The sequence below is a fragment of the Siphateles boraxobius genome, unplaced genomic scaffold, assembly GCF_051911475.1.
Source record: "Siphateles boraxobius isolate OS27281-9 unplaced genomic scaffold, OSU_SipBor_1 31, whole genome shotgun sequence".
Taxonomy (NCBI): Eukaryota; Metazoa; Chordata; class Actinopteri; order Cypriniformes; family Leuciscidae; genus Siphateles; species Siphateles boraxobius.
Genome location: NW_027508931.1, coordinates 11,074,990 through 11,091,436, shown reverse-complemented (window position 1 = coordinate 11,091,436; position 16,447 = coordinate 11,074,990). Strand labels below are relative to the sequence as shown.

Below are 16,447 nucleotides of genomic sequence, written 5' to 3'. Positions count from 1 at the left end.
AAGCACAGACTGGGTAAAGGTGGTATTTGGTGTAATAACGGGACACAGTAAATATGAGAATACATTAAATATGACATACAAATAGTAATAAATGTCAATGCACCTGATAACATACATACAAACATACGGAACTCAAAATAATTCTGTGAAGACACTTTATCAGATTAGCTCTTTTTGTGTTTCTATTTTTACATAGATTCACTGTCAGTGTTGTAAATAAAATGATCAAGAGTAATAACATATTGCTTATAAAACTCTGTATTTAAAGAGAGTGAAAAAAAATGTAATCACAACACCAGTGCACCAAACAAAAAAGGCCCATCAAAAACAGTGCAACAAATCAAAACAAAAACTATGCCGATTTGTCTTTCCATATTGTTCAAATCATTAATTAGTTTAAAAATATCAAATTGAAGAGGAAAAGTCCATAATGTTTTAGTTTGATGTTATGGCAAGCAACCATGCTAAAAAAGAAACCTCCTGATGATTCAAAAAAGATTTTACCTCTTTGCATCTGTCGTGAAAGAAAGAGAAAAACTTTGTCCAGTTTGCTCAAAATATTCTCCTATCACTGGATGTGTAACTAAAACTGTGTCATTTAGCTGCAGTAAACAACAGGTTAACACTGTTAGAAACACTTACAGACAGTAGCACCAATCAAAAACAAACAAACAGACCACTAAATACAGTATACAGTAGAGGATTGTTAATGTGGTTTGAACTATAAAGTTAAAAAAATGAAATGTGCGTTCAGCTCAAGCATTTTAAAGTCAATACAAAACTCCGTTCACAACTCATTATACCTGTAATCTGATGAATTTCTGAGTGAAACAGGATATTCAACAACAAAAAATGTAGGATGGTACTTTTAATTCATCAGGAAATGACAGAATTGTGAAAAGTGAAGGCAGATGTTGGAAGGGCAAGGGTTGATAAGTAAGTGGGATTTGTGATGTCAGCTGTCAGCAAGTTTTTACATTTGTATAATGATTATAAATGTTTTTTATATGAAATAATGTGAACTAATTTTAAGGCCAATTCACACTCAGATTAGTATGTCACTTCTCAGATATTCCCATTTGACATTGCGACAAGCCGCAAATGAACATGTTCAATCGTCAAAAACAAGCGTTTGGCGTTGGTGGGAGTATGTCGGTGCGGTGTGAATAGGCCTTTACAGAATAAGGAATGTGTATTATAAAGAAATAAAGCAAATTTTGATTTCACGTTGACTTCAAGAGCTGGTTTTAGTTCGTCAGATCTCAGGGATGATTCAGTGATATTTAGACCTTGTAGACAAACCGATTTGACTCCACAGTTTAAGGGTCTCAAAGATTGCCATGGATAATTTTAGGGCATTTCTCACTGGTGATGCAGTGGGCGTTGTGTTCAACCAGACCAGCGGGACACTGGCATCCTGGCACACAGGGTTTAAAGCAGTGAGCCTCGATCACACCGAGTGGCACGTCTTTATTAAAACACGTCTTAGGACACGGCGGCCCACACTCATCAAACACATAACCGCGGTCCAGCGGGCAACCCACAGCTGTAGGGATGGAAAAGAAAAAGCATGGCATTATACTAAAACACGACAAATCAAGTAAAATTAATTTATATATCGCTTTATACAAGACACATTGTTTACATTACACGAGCAAATCTTTTTAATCCCGTTAACATGCAATTTTCATTATTCTGATTATTCTCTGAGAATTGCGGTTCCCCATCTGTCACTGTCATTCACTACAATATTATGTCAACTGACCAATGCAGTCTCACTTGAGAGCCCTAATCACTTCTGAGTTTTAGAAAAACAGCCAACAGAATTGGCAAGTGGAATTTGCATGCCGAACCACTCCCTCGTACATACGGGTATATAAGATGGCGTCACCAATCCACTCATGCAGATTTTTGCTTTGGAGCCAAATGGTTGCACATGCAATCACTCTTCCAAGCAACGAGTGTGCAAAGATCATTCACATTGGTGAAGAGGGCATACAGTGGGTTTGGCAGATAAATGCGGATTAATCAACTCATCAACTTACAGTGTGTAAGTCTCCTGGGCTTTCATTGTCAATTGCGCTCGTTCTGTCGCGTGTGCTTAAACTGGCAACCTGAGTGTCAAATCTTAGGAGGGGGAGGGGGCAAGGGAAACAATGATCTCTGATCATTTGAATTTGGACTGCAGTACCTATTTCGACCACTAGCTGTTATTCTTACAGGCAGCACCTTTAAGTGCAGTCAAAGAGTATAGAAGAACAAGAGGCGAAACTCTGATGCTTTTTTGGAAACAGCCACTAGGTGGCGCTTCGCGGCCGCCATTTTGGGCTGAAAATTCCAACTGGAGTTACTGGACAACAGCACAGATAACAGTTAATCCAATCATTAAATACATATTTGAGGCAGTTTTTTCTTGCTTTATTGAGTTTTCCATTTTATGCAACTTTACACATTTATTACTATTATTAGTTACCAACTCCACTATAGCCCTGAAATATATTTTGTACATTTTACCCATACAAAAATGTAATATATGGCCAAGTATGTACTTATATTTTAAATAACATGTCATATATCTATACATATATTTGACTTATTTGAGAACACAATATAGCCTATGCCTGCAACATATATGAACATTTATGTGTCCAAACATGTGAAGAAAATATTTGAGTTCATCCATATATGATATATATCTGCATATATTACAGTACTGGCTTCTCGCATATATGGACAACATTAAGTATAAATATGTGACATACATATTTGTTTCCCACGTATTTAATAAATGTATGTAAACATACATGCATGTCATACTGATGCATTGAAATAAGTACATATATGCATTGTATATATACATATATGCGTCTATAGGCTACATATATTTAACATTTATGTGCATATACTTACATGAAAACGGCCATTTTTGCTACATTGTTTCATATATGTCTGTTTTATATGAATTTTGCATATATTCTCATATAGGAAGCAGACATACATGGGCACTGACATTAGGCTATATATGTTATTTACTTATATTGACATATATTACATTTCTGTATGGGTAATCCCCTGGATCATGCTACAAACATGATGATCTTATAGAACATGATGGACAGTGGCTGTGTTTTTTTGTTTACATAGTCTTGCTTTAACGGTTATTAATATGAGATAGTAGCTACTGCAAAAACAAAAAACAAAAAAACAGTTATATATATTTAATATATAATTATATTCTATTGCTGTTATATATAAATATTGTCCAATATTCCCAAATATCTGATATGTCCTATTCTTACTTTTATATGTTGGTATTAATTCAGTGTTTGTAATGCTAATACTAAAGGTTTTGTGGGAAAAAAGTAGAAAACTTGTCTAAGTCTGTAAAATAAACTGTTAAAAGGGATATGATGATCACTAGTCTAGTGATTGTACGTTATTCTGTGTTGTCATCATTCAGTTTAGATTTGATTGGATTTGGAAAAAAAAATTACAAAGCAGCTAATATTGCCATATCGTCCGGCTCTTTTCAAAGAATCGGCTTTTCGATTCACGAGAAGTGGCTCGTTCGCGAACAACACATCAACACTAGTGGACTGCCGAGTCGCTTTCACCCCAAAATGGCGGAAGCATAGCGCTGCTGCTGGGCGCTGGTGTTGCAATGGAACGGTCTATTGAGTTTCGCCTCTTGTTCTTCTATACTCTTTGGTGCAGTGAAATTCCATGCTCTTCAGTGCAAAGAGCTCCGGTGCCTTTCTTCCCAGAAATGATGTTTCACTAAACAAAGTTCGGGAGGAGCACTTTCCAATTATCAATCCAATTAACTTGTCATCAACAATCATCATGACTATCCCATAAGCATGAGAGGAAGTTTTGAAATCGGACATTGTATTACCATGGAAACAGTACTTTAATACCCTTTAGTGGACTCCTTAAAAAGGTATCAAACTTCTATAAAACGACTCTATAGGACTTCAAACTTCTTTAACTTTTTTACACTTTCCTTTTTTGAAGTGCTTTCACTATTGCTGAAGTAAAAATAATCTGCTGAGTGTCTTCTTTAAAAAGAGACCAGGGGCCGGTTTCACAAAGCTATTTCAGACCGGTCTATAGTGTTAGACGAGTCTAAAATTGGCTCATAGACTAGTCTAATGCAAGACTGTTTAACAAAAATAAAGGCTGACTAAATTATGACCAAAAAAATTAGACACCTTACCCCCAGGCTAACTTAGGTCTAAGACTCTATGTTACCTTGGCAACCAGCAGTAACAAACAGTTACATACCAAACAGCCAAAAGAAAAGGGAAAGTGGCTCATAATTTGTGGTTTGCTGACGACGTTATGGAGAGAGCTATGAGAAGGGAAAGGGTTTTTAGGATATTTCCTCTTAAATATTTCTTTTTTGGCATCTTGTACCATGTTTTTGTATATTTTCTGTACGTCTTTAACGCTCTGCTGAACGGTCGGATTAACGCTGTTGTGGAGCAGGTTGAGGCTGAGGGACGTGAGAGAACGGCGCGAGGCCGGTGGCGTGAGTGATAATGAACGTCACCTGTGAGACACAACGGGCTCGCATCTCTCACGGAGGAGCGGAAGCATAAAAGGAGGAGCAACGACGCTGAAAATCGAAACCGGTGCGTCTCACCGGCCTCACGCCGCTGTCTCACGTCCCTCCTGCTCGCCACAGCTGTTAACTGTCATAGCAATCTTTTTCCAAATTAAACATTTCTTCTTGTTATTACGTTCTCCGCTAAATTTCCTAAGTAAAATGTCCTTGTAACTGTTATACTCCTCCAACAAACACATTTTCCGCTGGGGTAAACTGCACCGAGCGGTTGAATCCGCTTCCTCGATCCGCCATGTTTTTTGTTTTGAAAAGTGTCTAATTTTATCCAGAATGCATTGCAGTGTAGTCCTGCTTAAGATAGCCAGAGTCTTAAGTGCTTTGTGCAACGGTCTGATTAAGATGTCAATCTGAAGTCTGACTATGTACTATATCTAAGCCATAGTCAAAGTCTATCTTTGTGAAACCGGCCCCAGGCGTAACACTCCCAAGGATTAATGAATTACAACCATTTAAGTTTGGATAGTGCATTTTCACGTCTATGCTAAAAAAGGGGGGTGACAGTTAACATGAGTACTGTATATCTCACTCACCACAGAGTGTCGGCGACCTCCACTGCAGGATAACCCCGGCTTCACGGCACTCGGACGCGTAAGCCTCCAACACGTCACACAAACACTCATCCATATTGGACCCGCAGGCGCACAGATCATACACACATGATGCAAAGAACATCTCGGGTGGCACCACCTTATGACAACGCTCAAACACAGGCGACTTCAGCACTGTGCAGCGAGCATTTGCGGTCTTACGGGCAGAGTATCCAGCCTCATTACACGGATTAATGTTTTTCACATCAGAACACTGAACACTTGAATTTACACTGCCCACCTGCAAGGAAAATAATATTTCACATTAATATTTCACATTTGAAATATATAAACTAATTACAATACAAGATTGTGTGACCAGCATGTGTTCTTCAGACATGTTGAGCCTTGGTGTTAAAAAGGGAAAACCGGGTTTGAAAATGACCATATCCCAATCCCCTTCCCGCATTCTCTACTGTCACATTTCTACTTTTGCTGGTCAACTACAAGCCCACATATCAATCAACACATAGGCCTACAGCATGAAGATGTTTTAGTGTTTTAACCTTCCAGTTGTTTCCGAAAGCTGCTTCAGATTTGGCGATTTGTCCATTGCGAAGTTTCATGTCGTCCTGAGGGTAGTTATTGAAGTTGCCACATAAACCGCACATGTGCTTCTTGTAGGTACCAGGAACGCTAACTTCCACATAAGACCGGCCATTCCATAACACCTTAAATCACAATCATCAAATAAATAAATAGAAAGTGCTATAAAAAAGTATATAAAATATTGCAAATTAATCAAAATAAATGTGGGCAATCCAAAGAGATGATGTGGTCTGGAAAGAATTTTATGAGAAATGTTTGAATTCATATTGAAATCTCAATTCTAATCTTTAGCATTTTAGCAAATCTGAGCTCAAGATTATCAGGGTCTTTTTTTCTCAGGAGAAAAATCTAAGAAGGCAGAGACTTCTCCAAACATCTCTGTTTAACCTATATTTCATCTCATTGCAATAAAGAAACACTTCATATTAAGGAGATATTGTTCATGATGTTTCTATCCTTTAGAAGATTAAACCCAGAGTGAATTCATACAGAAACTGTACCTTCAGCCCAACATTGGTGTTTAGGAGGATGGTGTTGGTCTTGCGCTCCAGGTAAACATATGGCTCTTTAAGAAACGGCAGGGAGACAGGTTGATAATCAACCTGACGTATCGAAGAAAAGGAAAACAAGCAACAATATTCAACACTCAATAAAGTGTCTAAAGAAAAGCTGAAGTTAAATCGATAATTTAGCTCATGGTTTAGCTTTGGGTTTCACAAAGAAACTGCAAGGGTTCATTAGTTGATGAATACATGATAATTAACGAAATAATAAAAATATAAAAGAAAAAGAAATCATTTAAAAATAAAACCAATCAAAATAAAACACTTACTAAGAACATTTACCTGCATGTCGTGATCATTAAAACAAAATCAGAACTGTAAACAATGCATATGTGTTTTTAAAATATTGAAATATTAAATTAAAATCTCTGGGGATACTTCAAATAAATATTTTAGGTCAAAGATTTGATAAAAATATGAGAATCCGTGATTTAGCTAAGTACGTATATCAGCTAAAATCATGTTTGTATGTGTAAGAAAGAAGATGGAACTGTGACAATGACATCATGACTAGTGAATATTCCATCATAAGTGAAAGTATAAATATAAAAAAACTATTAAAAATACTATAAAAAAACAAAAATAGAATTATATTATAAAAAGTATATATAGGAAAAATAACATTTGTAAGGTGTATGGTGAAAAGCGGACTGTAAAGGCCCGTTAGTGGACGCTAATATATTTATTATAGTTATCATTCTTAGTGTGAACAGGCATAAAACGCATATTACCTTGACAATCCAGTCCTGAAACAGCTGCACCACAACATCTCCAATAAACACGGTCACTTCTTTAGTCCAAGACACTCCCCTTCGTCCCCGGTCCTCATTAGAAACATGGACACTGGCACACACACACACACACACACGTCTGTTTAGACAAAGTTTGTGTGAAATTTTTGTGTGAACTATCCCTCTAATGGACAGTATACACTTTTTGAACAGTAGTGAAGATGTGAGTAAGAGAATATTCTGAGCACCTGAAATCTCCGCCCTCACAGTCCTGAGCCAGAACATATGTGCACGTCCCCTGGAAGTTCACCATCTTTCCATCAAACGTTCGATAGTGAGGGTCTCCAAACACAATGCAGGTGGCCGGGTGAGGAATGCAGTGAGGACAACACATTCCAGGAACCAGGGCCGGAGTTTCATCCTACAAACACACAAATGCTACTGTACGTATATCCAGACAGATTATACCTGAAAGGGGCCCAAAATGTCCTTGTCCTGAATATAGTACACTGACTTGTGAGTCTGCAGGGTTTTTAAAAACAAATTTAAGGCTTTTTAAGACCTATTATACCCCTTTTCACAAGATGTAATTTAAGTCTCTGGTCTTCCCGGAATGTGTCTGTGAAGTTTCAGCTCAAAATAACCGACATATAATTTATTATAGCTTGTGAAATTTGCCCCTTTTTGCCGTTTTTGTGTATTCCTTTAAAAGCAAATGAGCTGCTGCTCTCAGCTGTCTTTCCAGAAGAGGGCGAAACCTTTACAGCACATGCTTCGGATACTCCAGCAACAACAAAACTGGAGACTGTCACGCTGCCATAATTCAGAAATTGTCACTAACAGTTTCAGCCTTACATGTTCGAACCAGAGCCAGACACGGATGGAAAGATTTAGGAAGAAGTTACAACTTTCAGAATGCAACTGGACGTTTATGAACGGTTAGTGAATACATTTATGTAGTTGTTGTGGAGTGAAGTAGATTCAACTCATCGACTAGCTTGTACTTTCATGTTAACCTAAAAATCTTTCAAAAACAACTTTTGTGCAAATCCAGCATTGAACTGACCCTCGTTTGTGAAGCAGTCCGATGTAAAATGATTTGCGCAAATATATAACACTTTAAAGACTTTCTTTGGCACATTTCTTTTCTATGGAGACTCTTATGTTCGCTGGTACAGTACATGCAATGACAGAACATTTGTAAAGTTTTTTTGGCACAGCCGCAGACGTTGTATATCTCTGGCTGCTACAGCGAGGAAACAGAAATGACGGACTGCTGCGGCTCACTCATGGCGGGTTCTGTGCTAACAGGGAAAATTATAACCAGTCATGAGCGGGGCTTCTGGAACTGCTTGTTTGGAGAGGCTAATTATGATTTATGGATATTCTTTTTTTTTTTTAAAGGAGTGGGTGGATTTTTTTTCCATTATAGGCTGGTTGTTTACACACACTGTGGACACACATCTGTGTTCGTTAAAGTGAATTTTGCATAATAGGTCCCCTTTAAAGACTAAAATATAAAAAATTTAAATAACATAAATAATATAATATAATATTAAATATAAAATTATAAATCTTGCTTTTAAGAAAAGGGTTAATTAAAATATGAATATATATATATATATATATATATATATATATAATATTCTAGAACTGTATTATTCTACATTTTGAATGCACATTTGTTTTTCTTTAGTTATCACAATAAGCCACATCGCAATTCCAGGTTTTCCATCCCCAAATTTAAGACCTGCTGAAATGATAATTAAGACCTTTCTTCTCCCATTTAAGATATCTAAGACTTTTCATGACCTTAAAATTGATAAAAACTAAAAGTACGACATTTTAAGGACTTACAGGGACCTACATTTAAAAGCCTGTCGACAAGTTTCAAACTATGTGAAGTCGTCCCTAATATAACCTTAAAGGTGCATATCATCATCTTACAGAGGCACACGTGAGCGTTGGGCATCTCTGGGTTTGGCAGTGCACGTCTCCGGACACACAGGTGCAAGTCGTACACTCGTCCACCTCCCAGTGGTCATTGGGGCTGTACAGCTGTCCCTCGTACACACACTGTGCACCAGTGTCTATGGTGTGCACTACAGTTGTGATGCCTTTGCACTCTAGACAGCACTTCCCAGGGTTCTTCACTGTGACCGATCCATCCGGACAATCAAGAGGAGGACACTCCTGCAGATCACACTCGATGTGCCCTTGCTAAAACACACACACATATGATTTACTTTAAAATGTGCTTACTACTGCATTAAAAAATCAATAAATGTGTCTCTAGAACTTTTGGTCTAGATGCGATTCTGTTGGACATCAGAGTTTGTTTGTTTTCTTGATGTGAGATTTGTTTAGCCTAGCATTCTTTAGCCAATCATTCACATATTGCTTCTAATAAACTTATTACAATTATATCTATGAAATAGTACGATCATAACATTATCACCTTTTGCTTACAATGCTATAATCAGCAGCTATGCTAAGTCCCTGTTTCTATATTGGGATGCCATCCTGAGGTAACAATAGATTGCGTAAGCTCCAGTTTGGAATCAGCTTTTGCAATGATTTAAAGGGATAGTTCACCCAAAAATGAATTTACTCACCCTCATGTTGTTCCAACCCCGTAAGACGTGTTCATCTTCGGAACACGAATTAAGCGCCGAAATACTTTTTGTGCGCTAAAACAAACAAAAATAACGACATTATTATAACTATATATTTTCCTTCTCTGTTGGCCTCTAGTCAGTTAACTTAGTATGATTGCGGAGAGCTACGTCACACGTAGGCTGACTATTGGCCGACGCTGGTCATGTGTGTGATGCGTGTGACGTACAACAACAGAAGCTTACGCTATTACACTAGTGAACTGACTCGAGGCCCAGAGAGAAGGAAATGAATAGTTGAAATAAAGTCGTTATTTTGGGGGGTTTTTGTGCACAAAAAGTATTCTCGTCGTTTGATAAACTTAAGATTGAGCCACTGTAGTCACTTGGACTATTTTAACGATGTCTTTAATGACTTTTCGGGGCTGGCAAGTTTCAATCCCTGAAGAAACCTATGGAGGAGTGATCCAGCTCTCAGATTTCATCAAAAATATCTTAATTCGTGTTCCGAAGATGAACGAAGGTCTTACGGGGTTGGAACAACATGAGGGTGAGTAAATACTGACAGAATTTTCATTTTTGGGTGAGAGATCCCTTTAAGTTGCCGTTGACAATTGTGAAGACTTTAGACCCAGCTAAGAAAAATATGTTCTTAGAAAATTTTGATAACATTAAAGTTAATTAACCACATTACAAACTATTTTATAGCTGCGTATAACTGCCATATGAACATTACTTTGACACACTCATCTCTGACTGATAGCAGAATGCTTCCTAAATTGTAACATTGAAAACATGCATTTGAAAAGCTGCTTTGAAACTATTTGTAGGCCTATTGTGAAAAGTGCTACAGAAATAAACTTGAATTGACATCATAACGACAACTTCCTGATAAAACAGACAAAAAAAATTTTTTTGCTTAAAATTGTGTCTGTGTTTCTTCTGTAATAGTTTCATTTTAGTTCCCTCACATTGCAAATGCAGGTGATACACTCATTCTCCTGGTCTGTCCATCTCTGTCCGCTTAGTACGTGGGTTTTGTCGCCTTCTAATACACACTCTGAGACAAAACATACAAGTGAGCACACATACACTGGAAGAAACAACGTTGCATTATTTCTGATAGCGAGATTGTACCGCCACAGACGGGGCAGCAGGAATCAGGAAGTGTGTGCTGATAATCCAGAGGGCAGCTGAGAGGAGGGCAGCCTTGATGAATACACGTCCATGTCAAATCCTAAACACACACTTAAACGTCAGCATTCCATATCAATAAACATGGCTTTACTAAACAGCAGTGCGTTTAGATACCTTGCACTGACAGGTGAAACACGGATCATCAGTGGCTAACACTTCATTACCGATCAGTGCAGCTGTGCAGTTACTGAGGGGCTCTGAAACACAAAACACAAGAATTAAACAATCAATAACTCAACTATATGATAAAGATTTGAAAAGATTTCTTCAAGAGTCTCATATAAGTTATGTTAACCAATGTTATAGATCTTAGTAAGAATAAACACCATTATTATGATGTAATTAAAGTCTGTCATAAATACAGTTTGTTCAAAATGTTCCATTTTTGAAGTTGAGTCTTTATAATTTAGCTGAAAAATACTGAAAATATGTCTGACCTAAAAAATTTCAGTGTAGAAAAAACTTTCTGAAAATTGGTTTTAATTAGATAATTTACATTACTTAAATCCCTTAAAATGTATTTTTGCTCATCTCAAATGAAATAAGGCATATAATACAATCTATTTTCAACAGGATCTCATTATAGCAAAATAAACAGGGTTATTATCCCACGGCTTTAAGGAATACTTGATTCTTATATTGAATGTACAATATCCCACTCATTCCAAAAAATAAACAAACAAACAAATAAATAAATGGACATATGGACATGAAATACACACAAATCTTTACTGATCTTTACTGAATCTTTAATTAGCTTTTTTTCTTTAGTCCTAACTTTAAGTTACTCTAACTAAGTTTTAGCAATTTTTTCAAGTGCTTTTGTCATTTTATTTTATTTTTTAAATATTTCTATTTAGCTTTTTATTTCAGTTTTAGTTTCAGTTATTTTAGTACTTCAACTTCAACTTATTTATTTAAGTTAATTGCCAAGACGATTAATTTCAGCTTTATTTAACACATTTTTTTTATCGTCTTAGTTAACATGATAACAACACTGGTAGTGATTTGACTTGTAATTATGTGGGCAAAACTTTACAATAAGGTTAAATTTGTTACCATTAAGTACTGTATTACAAACTAACAATAAAAGTATATAAATGTTAATGTATAATGAACAAACAACATTTATAAATATGCTTTTGCTCTTTTTTACTTTGTTTTTGTAAAGTGTTACCAATTAATTTAATATGTGAGAAGAAAGAGACTATAGAGTTATACGAGAAACACGATGCTAGCACAGCAATGTAGAAAATCTGTTCACAGCAGTGTTCATACTAACGTGCACAGACAGGGCAGCAGGAGTCCGAGCCGCTGTATAGGATATTGTGTTTAGGACAGTCCACCAGACTCGGGCACTGCTTCCTATAGCAACTCAAGTGCTGTTCCCCGTCTGGCATCACCTACAACACATACACACACCGTAAAACAAGCAAACCAACATATGTGCACAAAATGTTGTGATGAGCCATACCTCACAGGTGCAGATCTGACAGTGGTCACCAGAAGGGTGGAAACTCTCTCCAGGGCCGTACACACGGCCTTCAAACACGCAGTCTGACAGGAGAAAAACACATTTAAAACATTAAACTTCCAAAACAACACTATGCATGCACAAAACTGTTTGTAGGGATTGTAGTTGTACCTGCACACACTGGGCAACATTCTCCTGGCACGCTGATCTGGTTTAGACAGGTGGAGAGACAGTGGACCTTCGAGCAGGTGGTCACTCCATCCACACACATACAGGACATGCAGGGACCACTAGATGGAAACCAGGTACTGCCTTCAACATGCTCGACACCATCATAAAAACAGCCTGAAAGAGAGACAGCTCGGTTTAGTAGCACTTATTTTAGTGTGATCAAATGAACAACACAAATGAAGTTACTTTTAATGAAATCTGAGATATTTCTGTCCTTCCATTGAAAATCTATGAAATGAGGTTTGTTCTCGTCAAGCAAGTACGGCTGAGCTTCTGTTTATATTTACTGATCAATGTCTAAAGTATATGTATAAAAAAAAGCCTAAATTAAATCTGTTTATCATATAAAGCGATTGTGATTCTTTAGAAGACTTTGATTAAACCCCTCGATTCATATGGATTTATTTTACCATCTCTTTATGAACGTTTTGAGTGAATAGACTTTCAATGGAGGGACAGAAATCTGAATAAAAAATATTTTCATTTGAATAACACAGATGAATGAAAGTCTTATGGGTTTGGAACGACACTAGGGTGAGTAAATGATGACCAAATTTTCATATTTGGGTGAACCAACGCTTTAAGTCTTATTTAATATCATATAAGATTTGCGTTAATTTTTAATGGAGTGTTAATTTTTTTTAAATATGTATAAATAATATTACTAAATTTAATACAAATAAATGTATTTTTATGAATACATTTTATTTCATTAAATTGTAATTTTATAATAAAATTAATAATAATAATAATAATAATAATAATAATGTAGAAACTACTCATTCAAAACATAAAAAAGGGTCATTCATTAATCAAAGGTATTGTATTCACAACTATAAGCACATTACATATGACCACCATGAGTTTAGCATATCTTAACAGAGCTCATTTTTATACAGAAGTTTTAAAGGTACAGCAGCAAAAGCAATTGTTTTTGTTCAAGTCTAGGGGTCACTGAAAGGCAGGTAAATTATCATGAAAAACTAGACTGATCCAAAGAATTTTGACTAACATTATAAGTAAATGTCAGGAAAAAAATACTATATGTCCTAATTTATTTGTCTGTACCTCTGCAGCGGGGACAGCAGGAACCGGGATCAGTGACCTGATGCATGCAGGTCAGTTTAGCACAATGAGGACCAACACAGCTGATCTCACCATCCTGGAAAACACATTTGTAATATGCAATTTGCAATGCAGTATGTTAAAAAACGTTTGGTACTATGGTATGGTGATGGTATCAGATGGTAATACCATGATATATTGATATACAGTATCTACAGTAGTAGCCAGTATGGCAGTATCCTTGCCACTGTCGCCTTAGTTCGGGACACTTAATATTCAACAATATTTTTGATCACCATTATGAGAACTGAACTGAGTTGGATGATGACATCACTTTTTTTCTCCGGAGAGGCTATATAAATATTTACTATTTTACAACAAAAATGAACCATCACTGAACTTACTAAACCCTTGTGCATCCTTGTGGACATTTTTGGCTTTTTCTTTTTTGTTTTTTTATCACTTTGCCTGTGTTAATACTAACTGCATAAAATGTGGCACAAGTGTGTATTATTATTGGTATTTTACTATTTCACCGCCATTTCCTTTAATAAATCTATTTTGCTCTATGTACACAAAATACTCCATCTCACCGCCTTTTGGACAAAAATGGCCCCTTTGAAACCCATTAAAACAATTTTTTGAATTTTTTTTTTATCACAGAGCCATTCAACTATAAAATGATGCAATCTTTGTTAAGAGGCTATTCTATTATTCATTCTGTTGGCAAGGCTTAAAAATTTAAATTTTTACTATTTTTTATCAGATGGTGCCATTTTTCCAGGTTTGGCCTGTAAAGCAAATACTCGCTTTATTCCTTTTTTCTGCTTCGGCATATTATTATAGAGCCAATTGGATAAATTGTGCAATGATAATTGTGTGGGTGTGTTGGTATGGATGTCTGAGTGTGGTTTGTATATGTGTAATAAAAAAAAAAAGTGTTTATGTGTGTGTGTGTGTGTGTGTGTGTGTGCTTGTAATATTTGAGAGAGAAAAACTCAACTGCAAATCTAAAATCCAATCACTTTGTGCACCAGTGGAGTTTTGCTGCACCCAATGGGGAAAAGCTGTTACTGCGCCCAAACAAAATCTTATCGAAAGCTCATTTTTGAGATATCATCCTCAAATTTGTAACACAACTTGTTTAGATTTATGGCTTTGAATTTATATCAGTTTTGGAGTTCAACATGTTTCATAAAATATATATTTTATATAAAATAATGTTCATAAATAATTATCATAAATGTAAACCTATATAACTTTTTTTTGGATTATTAATTTGGATTATCTTTTACTTAGGCAATAATATGCCATGGGTCTTCTTTAAAATGAAGATTCAAATTTTTATGACAGTTTTTTGACATGGACATTTTTGTCCTCTATGTAGCTATGTGTAACTTTTTTTAATTGATGCACAAGGGTTAAGCTGGACTATGACGCTATTTTCTTCTAGATCTGCTGTACAGCAGAAACAAACTGTGTTGCATTATTTTCCTGTTAACGCTGTAAAGCTGCTTTGAAACAATCTGTATTGTAAAAAGCACTACATAAATAAAAGTGACTTGACTTGACAATATGTAAGGGTTAATGCCCGACGAGGTGTCCATTGTCAGGTTTTAATGGACGACGGCGAGGTGTGAATTGGTTTATTTAGCAACCGGAGATATTTATAGTCCGCTCAGCTTGTACCCTTCACGCTGTCCTGCCTTGGTAGTCTGGACAGCTGCGTAAAACTCCCACAGGGTCTCATTCAGAGCAGCAGCAAATGCAAAAAGCATTTCTTTTTTAACAATAAAGTCTCTGAGTGTATTTACTGCCCATTTCGTATTTTTTTTCGTGTTGATCTCATCTTTTTCGTCTTCTATTTGATTCAGTTCTACCGGTGTTATCTCTTTGTGTCGTTTCTCCGTTTTATTTACATTTTTTCTTTCTTCAGCAGCATCCCAGTCGTCAAAGTTGTCATATTCTCCATAAACGTTAAAAGAAATAACGAAGTCGCTCATTGTTGTATTAGTAGGCTATGTAATATCTAACTAACGTTAGATGTTTGTTTTGATAGAGCAAATTGTTAACGGATACTTTGACTGCATGTTGCAGTGGTTACTCACAGCTATTGTAGGCAGCGCATTTATTTATTAATTTCGAATGGTAAACAGGCAGTTTCACCAGAACTACTTTACTAGGTGTCCTCTATCACTTTTTAACGGACACCCTGCAGCCAATCAGAATCGAGTATTCACCCAGACCATGGTATAATACTGCTTAATTACCATATGTACAGTACCATATTATATTTGCATTGATATTTGCATGGTACTCAAGAAAGGAACACATGATAGTACATACTACATGCCCAAAACATGTTAATAAAATGGAATTTTATTTTATTATTTTATTTTACATTTAATAAAAAAATATATATTTATATTTTTAAAATATAAATATCTATTTATAATAATATATATATATATATATATATATATATATATATATATATTTAATAGTTTTATAATCATTTTTATTTTATATTCTATTCATTTATTTTATATTTGATTTTATTGTTTAAAAAAAAGGTATTTCAATGGTATATTTCAATATTTGTTGTTAATCCATTGTTGCTAGTATTAAGGGGTATATAAGGGGTGGTGATGGCGCAGTGGATAAGACACATGCCTTTGGTGTGAGAGACCCGGGTTCGAATCCACTGTGAGACACCAATGTGTCCCTGAGCAAGACACTTAACCCCTAGTTGCTCCAGAGGCGTGCGACCTCTGACATACATAGCAATTGTAAGTCGCTTTGGATAAA

General features: G+C 36.0%; 1 protein-coding gene across 1 annotated transcript in view; it reads right to left on the bottom strand.

Annotated features, from left to right (window-relative positions):
• Positions 1-14: 14 nt before the first annotated feature.
• The window catches only part of kcp (kielin cysteine rich BMP regulator), a 46,893-nt gene continuing 30,460 nt past the window's right edge, over positions 15-16,447 (bottom strand). Inside the window, exons 33-46 of the mRNA XM_077193772.1 lie at positions 13,643-13,736; positions 12,515-12,688; positions 12,344-12,426; positions 12,152-12,272; positions 10,984-11,066; positions 10,810-10,909; positions 10,644-10,732; positions 9,005-9,277; positions 7,306-7,478; positions 7,058-7,169; positions 6,264-6,365; positions 5,721-5,885; positions 5,158-5,455; positions 15-1,546 (exon numbers count right to left, since the gene is read on the bottom strand). Coding sequence (XP_077049887.1) covers positions 1,329-1,546; positions 5,158-5,455; positions 5,721-5,885; positions 6,264-6,365; positions 7,058-7,169; positions 7,306-7,478; positions 9,005-9,277; positions 10,644-10,732; positions 10,810-10,909; positions 10,984-11,066; positions 12,152-12,272; positions 12,344-12,426; positions 12,515-12,688; positions 13,643-13,736 — 2,085 coding nt within the window. The 3' untranslated portion in view covers positions 15-1,328. The remainder of the gene's footprint in view (positions 1,547-5,157; positions 5,456-5,720; positions 5,886-6,263; positions 6,366-7,057; positions 7,170-7,305; positions 7,479-9,004; positions 9,278-10,643; positions 10,733-10,809; positions 10,910-10,983; positions 11,067-12,151; positions 12,273-12,343; positions 12,427-12,514; positions 12,689-13,642; positions 13,737-16,447) is intronic.